Raw genomic sequence first — 16191 nt, forward strand, 5'->3', positions numbered from 1 at the left:
TGTGCACGCACACCACACCACACACACACACACACATACACACAACCACCACTGCCAGAGAAGCACCAGATAATATTAACAGAAAGAGTTCATCAGTTTCTCCCTAGTCCTCGATGGTGATGGGTGGGCACCGTTTCTGATTGGCCAGGACCCACAGGCAGAGTGTTCTATGCTGCTTTCTCTCCCTCTCTCTCTCTCTTTGATTCCTAAGGCTTACGAAAGCAGAACATTGTGCATTCAAGCTTCTATTTGAAATTAATTAAAATGTTTGTACAAATTGACGATTCCTGTTTTACTAAATCTAGTAAATGGAAGCTTTAAGACTCCCGCAGAAGAAAAATAAATTACTGCTGCCACTAACGACTGACAAGTTAACAGGCTGATGACAAAAAATGACACAATTTAGATTCACCTAAATGGTGTGAAGCTCATTTTAATGATCAAGCGAGAGCTGCCCCCGCCCCGAGTTCCCTGTGAGGGAGGAGACAATCCTCAGCCTTGTTTACTCGCAGGCAGTAAGGGGATGCACTCCTCATAGCTGCTGTTTTCAGAAAAACAAATCCTTCCTACGTGGAGTTCTGGGTCGGGAGAACACCTGGAGGAAACGCAGAGGCTGCTGGGGAGGCCCCGTTATGAAAGCAGAGGCGAAACCTGCAGCTTGATGAATCACTCTGGGCTGGGCTGGTGGTGAAGGGGGAATCTTTGAGAAGTTATTTGAAAACAGACTCCAAACCCCTGTAGGAAAGAGACGTGAGAACGCACTACTTGAACCCACTGTTCCAGGTAAACTGTCAAAATGGTAGCAATGCCTGGTTGCCTGCATCCCAGTGAGTCACTCAACCCCACAGGGTGTCAGCTGGGCGTGGTGGCAGGGAACAGGAATGGGAGAAAGAAGATGTCTCGGCCCCCTGAGGCAATCCAGGATGTGCCTTTGGGGTGAGGGAGGCCAGACAAACTGAACTCAGGGTTCCAGCATTGAAACTGGGGCCCCATTTCCTTTCAGTGTCGTGAACTTAACTTCAGTGCTGAGCAAAATAGTGTGAGGAAAGGCGGGTTCCACTTCTGGCCGATCCCTGCAGTTGACCACTCATTTGGTAGATAATGAAATTTGTCCTACTGTACCTTGAACTTAGAAAAAAATTCCACACAGAGATCTAAAGAGAAAAATACCTATATAAAAGGATTAGGAAAATACCGAAGACTAATGTTATTTACTTCTATGAGAGATGTAAGAGAGACATTCCAGAAACCATGAAGAAGAGTGATGAGATCTGATTACATAAAATTTAAATCTTCTATTTGACAAGGGATACTCTAAAACAAAATTAAGTCACAAACAACATGGGGAAGACGTATTTTTAACGTGTTTTACAAAATAAAGTTTGCTATAAAATACAGAGGGAGCTCTTTTATAAATCAATAAAAAAGGGACAAAGGAATGAAAACCTGGGCAAAGGACATCAGAAGTGACTCAGATTGCCAATAGAAGTATGACCAGACGTGCAGATTCATTAACGACTAAGTAAGGGCTGATAAAAATAATGAGATGTAATTCTTGGCTTATCCTATTGGGGAAAAAATAAAATTAAAAGGCTGCTCACCTCCAGAGCTGCTGTGGCTGAAGGGAAACGGGCTCTGTCAAGTACATGGGTAGGAGCAGAGACCCGCAGTGGATTTCAGGGAGATAATTCGTCACTTTATGGAGAACTGCCTGGTTCATGCTGCCCTACCAGGAAGACTGTGGAACTCGGTGCCTGCCTCAGTTTCCCTACCTACTAAATGGGCAGAACAGGGAAGGACAGTTCAGGTAGTGGGGAAAAGTGGAGAAGTTGGAAGGCAGATTTAAGGAGTGTTTCTGAAAGTACAATGCAAAGATCCCTTGTCCTTCTGACCCACAGTGCCACCTCTGACCAACCCTACTCCAGCCCAGAACACTCAGACCTCCGCAAGATCCAGCAGGACCCTTGTGAAGAGAGGCATCCAGAAGATCCCTTCTGATTGACAGGGCCAGAGTCCTCGGTTCAGAGGGCCCAAGTTCAGGTGCATCAACCTCCTCCTACCTGTTCTGTCAAATGGCACATTAATAAGCAAGGAAGTGATTCAGGGAAGAATTTCCAGAAGGACAAAAAACTCATCAGGTGTGTCAAATCTCTGACATTCAGGAGCCATGTGGGGAAAGCAGCACACGCTGACTTAAGCACGAAAGTATGGATGCTTTAATTAATCCGGGGTGAATTTAATTGCTTTAGTTAAGTGGAAATCGGGTTAAAAATGATGCAGAGCATGCTGGGGTGTGTTAAAAACATGACATATGAGTTGGATGAATCGATAAATTAAAAGTGCACAGATGTTTTAATTAAACCCAGGGAAGTTAACGAAGATCACAAGAGACTTTTAAGCCTATGATTAATTCAATTCATTTAAAATACCTGTAGAGATATGGAGACGCCTCCATTTTGGAGTTATAAAAGTTCACAGTCGATAAGTACTTAAGCTGTTCTTAAAAAAGTCTAAGGGGTGTGTGTGTGTGTGTGTGTGTGTGTGTGTGTGTGAGACAACAGCAGCAATTACATAATGAATATTTAAATCCTTTGGAGTACACAGTAAGCTTTTCTGCAGTGCAAGTCTAGACCGAAGTAACTTTACCCTTTTGTTGTGGTCTGAGCACAAGGCGAATTTACAAATTAACAGTGTCCCAGGGTCCACAGCATGAAAGTGTCCTGCAGGCTCCTTGGGTTTGTCTTATTTACTGCCGTCTCCTTAATAGGTAGGAGAGCACCAGGCGTGGAGCAAGCTTCTGAGTTAGCCTGTTTTCTTGCTTTTTTTCCCCCCGCCCTTTGTTTTTGCTAGTTGTTATGACACTAGACACTTTAAGGCTCAATTACTTCCTTTTTAAAGTGGAATAAGAATTCTGGAGTTCCTACTCTGGAGGTTTCTAAGGGGAGGAAATGAGATAATGCATGTTAAGAACTCTGTGCAGTGCAGGGTGCCTAGGAAGAAATCGATAGATATGATTTTATTATCATTATTTTCATTAGGATAACATTGTTCCAACTAGTTACACTGGAAAGAGACAAAGCAGGGCATAAAATACCTCTTTCCTTTCCCGCCATCCCAGTTAGCATCCTTTCTAAAGTCTGGTTTATTTCCTAATATGGAAAACCTTCCCATCCATTGAATTTCCCCAAGTCTGTGTGTATCACATCTACGCATGCCCCAGGATCGGGCAGTCTGTCTTCTAGGGCTGTTCTGTTACTCATCTAGTAGTTTTGTAAACGCTCTTTAGAATCGGAAGTAGTTCCCCTTGGAGGAGAGCTGACTGATTCAGCCCCTGAACCGGCTTCCGTCTGGAACGCAGCAAGTGTCAGAATCCTGAGTGGGCGCAATTGGGAGACAGCTGCCAGGTAATCCCACTGCAACTTCCAGTCCTCCACATGCCTTCCAACAAGCCAGGGACAGCCGGCAGATGTGATGTCACCCTTGGATCACAGTTCTGTTGGGTTGTCTCAGTGGAGATCAAGGGCAGGGCTATCTAGACTCCAACTTGAAAGTGCACGGGAGACCTCTGGGGATCCTGTTAGAATGCAGACTCGGATCCACAGGTCCTGGGGCCTGAGAGTTTGGAAATTGAACAAGACAGAAACTCTGCGTGGGGCTCAGCTGTCTGCATGTTGAGAGGGTCCAGTGAGGGGAGCGTGGCTGTCACTCATCCAGGGGTTAAGGCACAGTTGTAACACTACCTGGGCAAGGGTCTCCACTTCTCTAAGGTTCCGTGTCCTCAGCTGTGAAATTAGGAGGGTAACTTGTGTCATGAAGATGAAATGAGGTAATTCATGTAAATGCCCCGGCTAGCGCCTGGCTTGCGGTTCTTCTTCGGTATGCAGTAGTGACTCTCCTTACCCTACCTCACAGGAGGTGGCTGCCCGGTGTGGCCATTCAGTCTACTTTCTGCAGAACACACACTAGGTATACCTGCTTCAAGTCCCTCCTCCTGGGTCCTAGCTGTCAAGGAATCCCTGCATGTTTCTGCAGGCCAGGGTGGACTCTAGAACATTCCTGGGGCAGCAGCTGTGCCCCTGGCCTGTGTGCTTGAATGGGGAGCATGGGGTGAATGGGGGAGACAGGAGGCAGGTGTGAAAGACGGCCCTGAAAGGGTCAGGATGCCTCCCAGGCAGGACAGAGAGGACCCGAGCACCTTTCATGACCGTGGCCAGGGGCTTCCTTGTGGAGGAAGTTCTGAGGGAGGTGTTCTGGAGAGGAGGGCAGGACCTGAGTCCATCAGGGAGGGGACTGGGGCTAGCCACTCCTTTCCTATGTGCAGAAGGAAGTATCAGGGGAGTCAGGAAAGCAGAGCTGAGGCTGAGCCTCCCAAGAGGGTGAGGCCACCTGAGCTGTGGGCAGTGCTCACTGTTGGGGTCTTCGAGAGTGGTCAGTGCCCTCAGCCCAGGGGGTCTTCCTGACAAGTCATTAGGGCCACCAGCCTCAGGGTCAGGCAGATATGACCTCAAAATCTGATCCTGTCATGTCACCTTACATTCCCAAAGTCTTCCTTTCTCCTACTTTCAAATAGGCGTAAAGAATGATCCCGAGGCTCGCCGTGGGTGCCAACTGGTGACATCTGCTGAGTGTTTCACACATGCCCCCTGATCCCACGCACTTTCCATGGATTCACTTTAGCCTTCATAGCAAGGCAATGGGTACCACTGTGAATGTCCCCATTGGACTAATGAGAAAACGGAGGCTCAGAGAGGTTAAGTAATTTCCTAAAATGTGCACAGTTTACTAGAGGAGCATGGATTCAAATTTAGAAATTCAAACTCCACAGTGCTGCTTTTCCATCGCCAGTTATTCTGCAGTAACACATACCTCCTGTGGCATAATCGGCATTTCTCTGCTGTAAACACTTCTCTTCTTTTTTATTCCTCCTTCCCCCTCCCTCTCTTGCATCATCCTTTCCTGTCTGTACCTTGAGAGCTGCTCTTTATTTTTCCCTGCATGGTGAATCTGACTCATTGGAATCCTGTTCTCCAGCACTTGCTTGGGTTCTTGCAACATCTTTTCAGCGATGTTTTATCTTTGTTAGCCTTGTCTCCTAAATTTAAGTCACTAGACATTTAGCAGGTACATGCTACGTCCTGGGTACCCCACCAGGTGCAGCAGGGAAGTGCAGATGACAGAGACAAGCCTGTGATCTTCAGGAGAGGCTGACGTAACCACCCAGCTAGGACCCGGCTCCGCAGGAAGGAGTCACGGCTGCCAAGATGTTCCCGAGCCCTGAGTGACTGCAGGGCTGTTTCTGGGGCGGCAGGTGGTGCCCTTTGAGCCTGACCTTCATGGACAAGCTGCAGCTTGATAGGAGAACATCCCAGCCAAGGAAATAGCATGAGCAAAGGGGAAGAAACAGTCCCTCCTCGTTCATGAGAGACGATGCTGGGCCCTGGTGGGAGGGATGGTGCAGGAGTACTGTGCCCTCCAAGGGAGGGCTGTGACTTCTTTCTAAGGAATGTATTCTTTATTCTCAGAAGGTGGAGCCGAGCCTCCTGCCTGCATTACAGCCCCCAGGGAGTTTGTCAGAAAGGCACCTAAATGAGCCACACCCCAGTCCTACAATCCAGAGTGTGCTGGCACGGTGGAGGGAACTGTCAATGTGCCTATATGATAACCTCCCCAGACCCATGTCTTTAAACCACTGAGGGCAGCAATGGGGAACCATGCAGGCATGGGAGGGAGGCAGCCGTGTGCTCACAGAGCTGGGAATGGGAGGAGCAATGCCATCAGCGGAGGCTGGTGGCCACATGCATGGGCAGTGGAGGGGAGGCTGGAGAGGAAAAGTGGAGCAGAGGACCCTGGAAGGAACCCTGGGGTGGGAGTTGGCGATGGAGGGCGGGAGGGATGTGTGCAATGTACAGAGTGGCTGGGAGAGACGGGGCGGAGCACTGAGGGCTGAAGTCAGGAGACTCTGTTTTAAACTGGCTCTGCCACTGTTATTTAGTAGCCCTCCTTTCCTCTCTTCAAAAATGTTTTAGGGGTTCAACCCTAGAAAGCTGGTGCACAGCCTCAAAGTGCCCTCCTTGTGCCCCTATGTCTTCTGAGGCTTGGCTGGGCTAGCGTTATGAGTCCAGGGCAGACACTGGGTTCAAATTCCACTAACACCACTTTCTAGGTGAGTGATTTTGAGCAAGCTACTTAACCTTTCCTCATCTATAAAGAGGACGATCATCTATGAAACAGGGCCACTGGTGAGAAAATGAGATGATTATGTAGGTGCTCAGTGCAGTGGCTGGCATACAGTAAGCATTTGATTAATGCCAGTGATGATTTGATGATGGTGATGGTGCTGATGGTGATCGTGGTGATAGTGATGGTGATGGTGATGATAGTGGTAATAGTGGTGGTGGTGCTGGTTGTGACTGGTGGTGACTGGTAGTGGTGGTGGTGCTGGTGGTGATGGTGGTGGTGGTCATGGTGATGGGGTGGGGGTGGGGGTGGTGATGGTGGTGGTGGTGGTGGTGGTGGTGGTGATGGTGGTGGTGATGGTGGTGGTGGTGGTGGTGGTGGTCATGGTGATGGGGTGGGGGTGGGGGTGGTGATGGTGGTGGTGGTGGTGGTGGTGGTGGTGGTGGTGATGGTGGTGGTGATGGTGGTGGTGGTGGTGGTGGTGGTGGTGGTGATGGTGGTGGTGGTGGTGGTGGTGGTGGTGGTGATGGTGGTGGTGGTGGTGGTGGTCGTGGTGGTGGTGGTGGTGGTGGTGGTGGTGGTGATGGTGGTGGTGGTGGTGGTGGTGGTCGTGGTGGTGGCGATGGTGGTGGCGGTGGTGGTGGTGGTGGTGATGGTGGTGGTGGTGGTGGTGGTCGTGGTGGTGGTGGCGATGGTGGTGGTGGTGGTGGTGGTCGTGGTGGCGGTGGTGATGGTGGTGGTGGTGGTGATGGTGATGGTGGTGGTGGTGGTGGCGGTGGTCGTGGTGGTGGCGGTGGTGGTGGTGATGGTGGCGGTGGTGGTGGTGGTGGTGATGGTGGTGGTGGCGGTGGTGGTGGTGGTGATGGTGATGGTGGTGGTGGCGGTGGTGGTGGTGGTGGTGGCGGTGGTGGTGGCGATGGTGGTGGTGGTGGTGGTGGTGGCGATGGTCGTGGTGATGGTGGTGGTGGTGGTGGTGGTGGTGGTCATGATGATGATGGTAGTGCTGGTGGTGATGGCGATGGTGATGACAGGATTTTAGTGCTATAACATGACCCCAAGGCACTGGGCTGAGTGTATATCTACTAGTCAACAGGAGAAAAATGGCGAGATCCCTGCTCCCCTTTTCAAAGGCTCCAGAGAAGCTGGCCAGGACCTGAAACCAGCCCCTGAAGAGAAGACGTTATGATCCTGCGGTTGTGGCATTCCTGGGCTCTGTGACAGCTGTTTGGCAGCAGGAGCTGTCATTTTCAATCACTATGAACTTCACATTACCTAACAGCTAAGGCTCTGGTGTGTGAAGTTCCTACTGCAGGTCGGGGCTTCCAGCTCAGCCCAAATAAGCCATCTGAGGAACAGTGTCAAAACAGGGAACCTAGAGGCTATGGCTCTCCTCCGAAATGCAAGGGAGCTCAAGTCAACAAAATGTGCTCAGATAAAAGTAAAGCAAAGGAAAAGGAGCAATAATTAAGAAACCTCTAGCCCCCAGCAGAAAGCATTAAAGTAATGAGAAATGATGCTGAAGAAATAGTAATCACAAAAAACTGTACAGTAAACATAACTTGAATAATAAGCACCGTTATTGTTGGATAGAAGAGGCACCTGGTGGAAAATGGTACAAATTACCAGGAAAAAAAATGTCACTTTTCCTCAAGCTCCGAATCTGAACAGATTGCTTGTTATGTTGCACAATTAATGAAATTCTGCACTGAAAGGCACTGTTCAGTGGAGTTCCCTTACTGGAGTCTTTCTCCCAGGGTTTTCTCTACAATTACCTGGCGATTTCCCTAAATCCACACTATACTGTGAATTTTTCAGGACCTTAAAAACTTCATATTTTCCTGATATCTCCACATGCCCACAGACAGGGTATGAGGCTCTGGCCCAGGCAACAGGTGCAGCAGGGTGGTGAGGCTGGGCCTGCCACCTTTCCCCTTGATCACCCACAAGCTCGCCTGTGTGTTCCACCCTGGCCCCCGTGGAGGCACTTGCCCGGGGTCCTGGTTCTCTTTCTGCTTCTCCTGCTTAGTGGAGCCCACTCCTGGGAGTTCACATGACCTCTGGGTGCCGTAGCCTGCAGTGCAACTATCTCAGGAACAGCCAGGACAGTAGATCCTCTAAGTTCATCTGCCTCTTCCGGGGTGATTTCCAAGCCTGTGCTGGAGGGACCCTGCAGGGTCCTTGAGGACATTTCCACTTACAACACTTGCCCTTCACTGCTTCCTAAACTCCTTTGCATCCTCCTGGGTAAAGCCTCCAGGGCTCTAAGTCTGCGCCGCAGCATCGTGGCTCACGTGGCAATGGCCCACTTGCTTTCCAAGTCCGTCCATCAGACTGGAGACCCGGGAAAGGCAGCGCCCCCGGCTCTCCTGCTTGTCTCTCTCTTTCTGGTTCTTACTGCAGCGCTTCTCCCATAGTGAACATAGACTAAGCATTTATTAAATGCACAAATCAGTTCTATCCCCTCGACCGGCTTGGAACAATGACGTAGAACCAGTATATGCTCTTTCCAGGTGAGGGTCAGTCCCGTTTTGACCTCGGTGCCTCTCAGGACCTCTCGCCCCAGTGGTGACTGCAGAATGAGCACTCTGCAAATGCAGGTTGACGGCTCCCTCTGCTCACTGCAAGGATGTCTTCGGCTGCCTGATGCAGACTGGCAGGTGTATAAGAAGATGGGGGCACCCGGGCGCAGCGTGAGGTCAGGAGAGTGAGTCTGAATTTCCGTCACTCGGACACGTACCGGTTGCTTGGAGGTGATGGGAGTCTCGCTTGCTAACATGGCAAATTCCCCCCTGGCAGGAGGGCCTGAGTACCTGCAGGAGCGAGCAGAACTCAAGGCGTCCTGATATGGCTGTCGGAGAAGGAACAGGGGCGACTGCAAATTTGCAAAGAGGGAGGACCTTGTGCCCAGGACCTCTTCAGGGTTTCTAAGCCAGAAAGGAGGGAAATGAGCCGGGAGGTGGCACACTCTGCTGTGAGGTGCAGGAGGTGGGGGCAGCTGCTTTCCTCCCTGCACCAGACCATCCAGCCCTCCCCTCCCGTCACTCCCTGTTAACACTCAGAGGTTCTTGGCCTCAAAATGGCTGCAAGTGGCAACTTGTCATAGCCACTGACAGATTGTGCAGGGTCAGTGGGCTCCAGATTTTCAGCCTCTGTGGCTTACGTGGAAAGTAGAAAAATAGGCCACAAGCAACCGTGCTTCATGCTTTTTCTTATTCAAATTGGAGGCACCTCTCTGATCCGGTGCACTGGGGAAGGCACAAAGCCCAGGATCTCACGAAAATGCATGACTTCAGTCTAATCAAGAAAAAAATACCAGACACACCGGGCATGAGAGATGAACTACCAAACACCTGAGCAATGCTCTTCGAAAGGTGAAAGCTGGGCCGGGGTGGGGCTCAGAGGCAGAGGCCATGTGAACCTGCACAAGGCTTGCGGGTCAGTCCCCAGCCATACACACGCACACTGGCAGAGACGCACGCCCATGTGCGCGTGTGCACGCACGTTGAGACCATGGAAAACAAGCCAAGGAGTGTGAAGAATTGGTACAGGCTGGACAGACAGAAGGGACTGAGGGAGACACGGCCAAGTATGGGATACCAGGCCAGGAAATAAAGTCTGGGAAAAAGTCCCTAAATTAGTTAATAGCAATGCATGGGTGTTAATTTTCTGGTGCTAAGAATCAGACTATGGAGATTTAAAATGCTGACGTTAGCGGAATCCAGGTGAACACTCTGTGGGAACTGTATGTCCTTTTTTGGCAACCTGTATCCAAATATATGAGGATTTTAATATAAAAAGGTTGAAAAATGGGAGGGTAGGGGATTGGTAAACGCAGGATTCACTTCATATTGTTAGGAGGATGAATGAGAGTTTGCAGGAAGAATTTGCCTGCTACTTACTTAGTATGTGAGAACGATTTCTTGCTATTTTAAAATGATTGGAAGTACAGGTTTTGTGTCGCAGGAGTCAATCAGGTGCAGATCTTTAGATTTACCTGCTTGAAGCTAGGGCAGGTAAAGCCACATGACTTCTGTCATTGCTCGCCGTGACCTCAGGTGTGGTTAGGGAATCCTGTTATTTTTATGAGCTGATATTTATGTGATGAAGTGTCCAGGGCTTGAGTCCCTCTAGCAGCCTGGCTGGCTGATGTGCATTCAAGTCCACTTTCAGGATTGTGATGTGGCACCCATGTGTTAGGAGTGGACATGGCTGGGGTGCTCTGTCATTACCTATTTATGATAATTGATCCTAGTTTTCTCTTACAATTTTTGCTTCTGATACTGTTACTTTTAAAATAAAGCTACCTATGTAAACATAATGAGTCAATTTAAAGAAATAAGTTAATAACAAATGGCCCATGAACTTGGCAACAGTAATAAATGATACGTATGTGAAAGATTGACGTTTGGGAAAGAAGGGCTTAGAAAAGAAGAACACTCACGTTCTCTACAAAGAAGCCGCTTAAACTCTGGTTATTTCAAACATATTTATGGAGAAAGGGTTTTAGGCTAGAGAGGTAGAATCTGGCTCCTCACACTTTGAACCAACTTTACCTGGGATGCATGGGGAAACAGGAGAAGGTGGTTTTATTCTTTAAGCGCTTCAATTTTGTCCACCGTATGCATCAACAGTTAAATTAAAATATACAACGAGTTCACAGCCCCATCTCAGAACAGCGACTGAGTACTGAGGAGTAACTAATCTCAAGAGCCACTCAATATTTGTTTCACAAGGATCAATTATATAGCATGGCTAATGCACACTCGGAGCGTGCGCCCAGCCACAGGGCAGGTGGTGAATGCGAAACACACACCGAGAGCCCTTTTAAGCAGCTAAATGCACGCTCCATTACAGATCCATAATGCAGGATGGACGCTCGTCTGCAAATGGATTTAGAGCGAAGAGTTCTTAAATGGCCGGGGTACTTAGCTCTGAAAGGCCAGTAACTGGATGTGCAGTCAGAGCACACATGGTTTTTAGGATTAATAATACATCGATGTGTGTCAGTGTTAATATACATTTACAGCTCGCAGGCCGTGCAGCTGAGTGTTCAGCCCATTTGCAGCCACATATGAAAGGACTGTTCTGTCCTTCCTTTCGTTAATGCCTTCACTCCCAGGAAAATTAGATTACGCAAGAAGAGCCATTGGAATGGTACTGAGGTTTGCCTTCCCTGGAAGCCTTGGCTGGGAAACTCGAGGGACGTGGCCGTGCAGTGTCGTGCCCTGCTCCCTTAGCCCCTCGGAACCTGCGCAAGGCACTTAGGAACTTTGCTAACACGTCCCCAAATCTCTGGGCATGCGCCTGCTGTGCCTAAACCCAGCCAGGAGAACCGATCAGCGGCTCCTTGCTCTTATCCTTCTGTATCTGATGAATTGACCACATCTTTCTCTGTACCAGGGGGTACACGAGTTGTCTCTGAGACATTTAGGAGTGAGTCTCATGCACGTGCCACCAGAGTCAGAAGAATGAAAAAGCTCCATTTGCTGAACAGTTAGCTTTCATCAGGATGGGAATCTCAAATCTGGGCAATGTGAAGTATTCTGAAATATTTTTCCCAGCAAGTAAAGTAAAGGTGGGAGGAAGCAGTGGCCTTGGTCAGGAGGGTCTTTTAATGAAGCACAGATACAAATGATGAAAAGATTTATATATATAAAGAAAAATATAAACAAATAAAACTTTGACCCCTGTGAGGTACCTCACCTAGACCTCTGTGTAGATCTTACTCTTTCCTCGTGATGAACTCCTGAATTAACACCTCTCTTTCCCAGATGTAGAAACCAAGGTTCAGAAATACTCAATGTCATGCTCAAGGTCACAGAGATACACAACAGCAGAGCTGGGGTGGGGACCCAGGAGTGTCTGACTCCTTAGCAAGGGCTTTTAAACTGCACATCACTTTTTCAGACTGTTTTTCTGAATAGTGGTGGGAGGGAAATCAGTGTAGTGGTGGGATGGTGTTTAAAAAAAATTAAATAGAATAAAATAGAAAAGAGACAGAAAGGTATCACATGAACATTTTGTTTCCATTTCTTATTTGTATTTATCTGGACACACTGGTGTGTGTGTGTGTGTGTGTGTGTGTGTGTGTGTGTGTGTGCGCGTGTGTGTGTGCGTGCACGGACCATATCAAAGAGCAAGGCGCGTCACTATGCTTGTCTCTGACTGAGCCACTTCAAGGTCGCACTGAAGGTCTCTTGCAAGTTAGGTGTGCAGCCCCTCAATTCCCTGCTTTTGAGAGAATCATTTTCTTTCTTATATTATCTTTCCCCCAAGAATCCCAAGGCCCCAGCCTTTCTTTGCAAAGCAGTCTAGATAAATTAATAATACAATTTAAAACCGATTCCACCAAGATAAATAGCGCTTCCTAGATTAAGAGTGTAGCTGGCCAGAATGAATGAAATTTACTAACCCTGAGATACTTAATCTTCCATTACATAGAAGTTAATGATTATAAGAAAGGAGTGATGGTAATTCACTTCTGCTTTTACAGGAAATCCGACCATCTCATTTTTAGCAAATCTTTCTTCTCAGCACACCTCAGTGCCATGGATAACTGCCTGACTCTTAAGGTCTTTGGCCAAGGGTCATATATCAAAGGCTACTCCGCCCAGGGGTGAGACCTTCGAGCAGGCATAGGCTTTCACGACATCCCAGTGGAACTTGCTGGGAAGGCTACCTGGGTGCCCCTTCGCTCATCTGAGAAGCCTACCTACAGGTAATTTCCCAACCACTTGGGGAAGCGGTGGCACATACCTTTAGCGCAGTCTGCTCCTAGAAATCCTGGAAAGCAGTGACACAGGCCAGACACACATTCGCCATTCCCATGGCAGTTTCGTGGACAGTCCTGCACTGAATCTGAAAAAGAGAGAGACTGAGTGATCAGTTTTCTCCTACCTGCCGGCACAATGCTTTCATAGGCAGTCACCCGCCATTTTTAAAGACCAGCAATGGGAACCCAGAGAGAATGGGGCATGGTGGGACCAGGACACTTGTCCAGTGCAGGGAAGTAATCGCCATGCCCGATCTCTTTCATCAGGGCAGGACTGCGGGGCTGGTATTGCTGCAACTCTTGCTTTTTTCAGAAGAGGCCACGAAGAAATCGTCCTATCAACGTGAGATGTGGTCTGAAGTGTGGTGAATCAGTTTTTAGCTTCTGGAATAGAGGGTGATTCTTCAAGATGAGAGTGGTTATTACTAATGTCAGGTTCCCAGAGTGAAAATATAACCTACTCTAGGAAGTATCATAAAAAAAAATCGAAATACAGTCATCAGTGGCATGTGCTGTTCTGGTCAATAATGGAGTGCAGTCGAGGTGGCCACACCACATTGCGTGGGTGTGTAGTGGGATCCACCCCCGAACGTGTGTAAGTGACAGCTGGACAATGAACAAATCACCTGATGACCCACTTCTCAGAATCTATCGCCATCATTAAACGGGGCATGGCTGTACCTACGACTGATATGTTAGATATGATTCGGGGCCTACTTGATAGGCATTGGGTTATACACAAGTCCTTTAATGCTTGGCTTTTGTGGGTTTTATTTTATATGAAGTTCAATCAGTTCACATTTTCTCTAACCTGCATAAGCATCTTATTTCATGATTTACTTTTCTATGTGTATTCTCAAGTTACACCTTGCCAAGCGATCATCTTAGAATTTTTTCATGTTGATTTGGGTCTGTGTAGACATAGACATATCCTTTTAAGATTATAATTACGATCTTCATTTTTGCCTTCAATTAAAACAAAACACATTTTGACTTTTAGATCCCAAATTACTAAGATGATAAAAGAAAAACACAAGCCCTTAGGTCCTAAGTGTGACATTGCACACTGAGGAGAGTTGGGGTCACTGGTGTGGCGACTTGTTCCTAATGGAGTCATGGAGAGTGGTCTGGATGTGTTTCCTTCCAGCCTGATTTCCCATTTATTCCCATTCTGGACTGAGAAATCAAACCATGCCACTCGGCCTTCTTTCTACTGTGTTTCTCTTTTCAGCTCCGACCTTCCAGAACCCAGTTGTAGCTTGCTTCTAGCATTCTGAGAACTCAGTGAGTGCATGTGAGTTTTTCAGAATCAAGCAGAAGACCAAAAGCTCCATCAAGCCAGTTTCCTTGAAGTCTAACCGTGAATGTTCTGGGCCAAAACTCTTTAAAGGTGGGCCAGGAAGCACCCAAGGGGCCACCTATGTGGCTTATGTGTTTCATGGACTCTTCATTCATTCAAAGAGCACTGGGTGATTTGGTGGATCTAAAATCTGCAATTTCACGTGGTGTTGGGGGACAGCTGCCCCTGGGATGCTACCATTTCTGAAGGTCTTGGGAGCAGGGAGTCGACTGCTGGGATATTCTGAAGTATCTTTTCAAGGCTGTCTGAGTAGGGCTCACCTTGGGGGACAGGTAGTGCCTTTCTCTCCAGAGTAAAGGGCAGGTTTATTTACTCTCCAGCATAATAGAGGTAATGACTTCCCTGGAACATGGTTAGGGACTCAGGATGTTTAAGCTCAGGGCTTCTCCTTGCAAGTCGACCCACTGTGTGCTCAGGATCACTTGGCCCCTTTGGTTCCTCTCTGGGAACCAGGACTTGAGGAAGTGGCAGGCATGCTGATACTCTGGACATGTACTGTTTTGAGTAGTGAAGTCCCTAGTCTCTCACCTAGGAGTCTGATCTGTCTGTCTGTCTGTCTGTCTATCTACTTATTGATGATATCCTGAAAACAGTGACAGGCTATGTGTTGGCTTATTCTTAAAGATCTCAGACTTGTAGTTCTTGACCTGGGGTTCCACCTATTAACTAAATACGTGAGAACTGGCGATGTCATGGGGAGTGAGATATAGTCACTGCTCTCACAGACCTTTCTAGTGTCACAGAGAATACAAGCTAAAAAAAAAATCATTAAATAAAACCAGTAAAAATGGTAAGAAATGCTTTGAAGAGAACAGGATACTGGAATGGCGGTAACAGGAAGAAGCCACTTATGGAGGATGGTCAGGAAGGGCCTCTCTATTCTGTGCAGGGGAACTAAAACAGGCAGTGAAGAGCTGGGAGAAAAGTGTTGCAGGCAGGAAGAAGAGCTTATGCAAAGGTCCTGAGGTGGCAAAGAAGGGACCTGAATTCAATGTGGCTGGTGGCAGCAAACAAACAGTAGAGGCATAAGGGGGGTTGGGAGAGGTCTGGGAAGGACACAGACTATACAGGGCACTGCAGGCCATGTGGACAAGTTGGCTTTTATTCTGGGAGCATGGGGAGCAGATGAAAATGTTAAACAGGACACCATGCAGCTTGCGTGCTTAGAAGTCCCTGCTGCAGGAGGTACCGAGTGCTTCTCACTGAGCTGCAGGTCTGCTGTGGTCCGGTGGAGGTGGACCTTCCGAGGCCAGTGCTCCTGCATCTCCAAATTTACATCTGCAGCAACAGAGCACAGAAGGTGGAGGATGCCCCTTGCCACCACAGTCCCTGGTGGAGGACCCCGGGCTTGCCATGCTCACCCCTTCTCTGGAAGGCCTTCCTTGTGGGTGTGCACTTACATCTCAGCTTGGAGGCCACTCGGCTCCTGGGTGACTTCCTGCCTCACTTTTCTCAGGTTTAGTCCAGGTTTTGTACCACTTGTTCCTGTAACTGCCTTTGGACACATCGAGAGATCCCCAGGGAAAAGACTAGCTCTGAATTGCTGAGGTACCCTTAATGGTATATAGTAGGTGCTGAGGTCCTCTTGTGCCTGGTATACAGTGGATGCTGAGGTAGTACTGAGGTCCTCTTAAGCCTGGTATACAGTGGGTGCTGAGGTCCTCTTATGCCTGGTATACAGTAGGTGTTGAGGTCCTCTTGTGCCTGGTATACAGTGGGTGCTGAGGTCCTCTTGTGCCTAATATACAGTAGTTGCTGAGGTCCTCGTATGCCTGGTATACAGTAGGTGCTAAGGTCCTCTTGTGCCTGGTATACAGTAGGTGCTGAGGTCCTCTTATGCCTGGTATACAGTGGGTGCTGAGGTCCTCTTATGCCTGGTATA

General features: G+C 48.3%; 1 protein-coding gene across 19 annotated transcripts in view; it reads right to left on the reverse strand.

Annotated features, from left to right (window-relative positions):
• Nucleotides 1-16191, reverse strand: part of TENM2 (teneurin transmembrane protein 2) — a 657515-nt gene that overhangs the window by 126384 nt on the left and 514940 nt on the right. For all 19 annotated transcript variants that reach the window (XM_079145381.1, XM_079145388.1, XM_079145390.1 and 16 more), the window contains one exon: nt 12934-13035. In XM_079145381.1, coding sequence (XP_079001507.1) covers nt 12934-13035 — 102 coding nt within the window. The remainder of the gene's footprint in view (nt 1-12933; nt 13036-16191) is intronic.

This window comes from Sciurus vulgaris, assembly GCF_902686455.1.
Source record: "Sciurus vulgaris genome assembly, chromosome: 6".
Classification (NCBI taxonomy): Eukaryota; Metazoa; Chordata; class Mammalia; order Rodentia; family Sciuridae; genus Sciurus; species Sciurus vulgaris.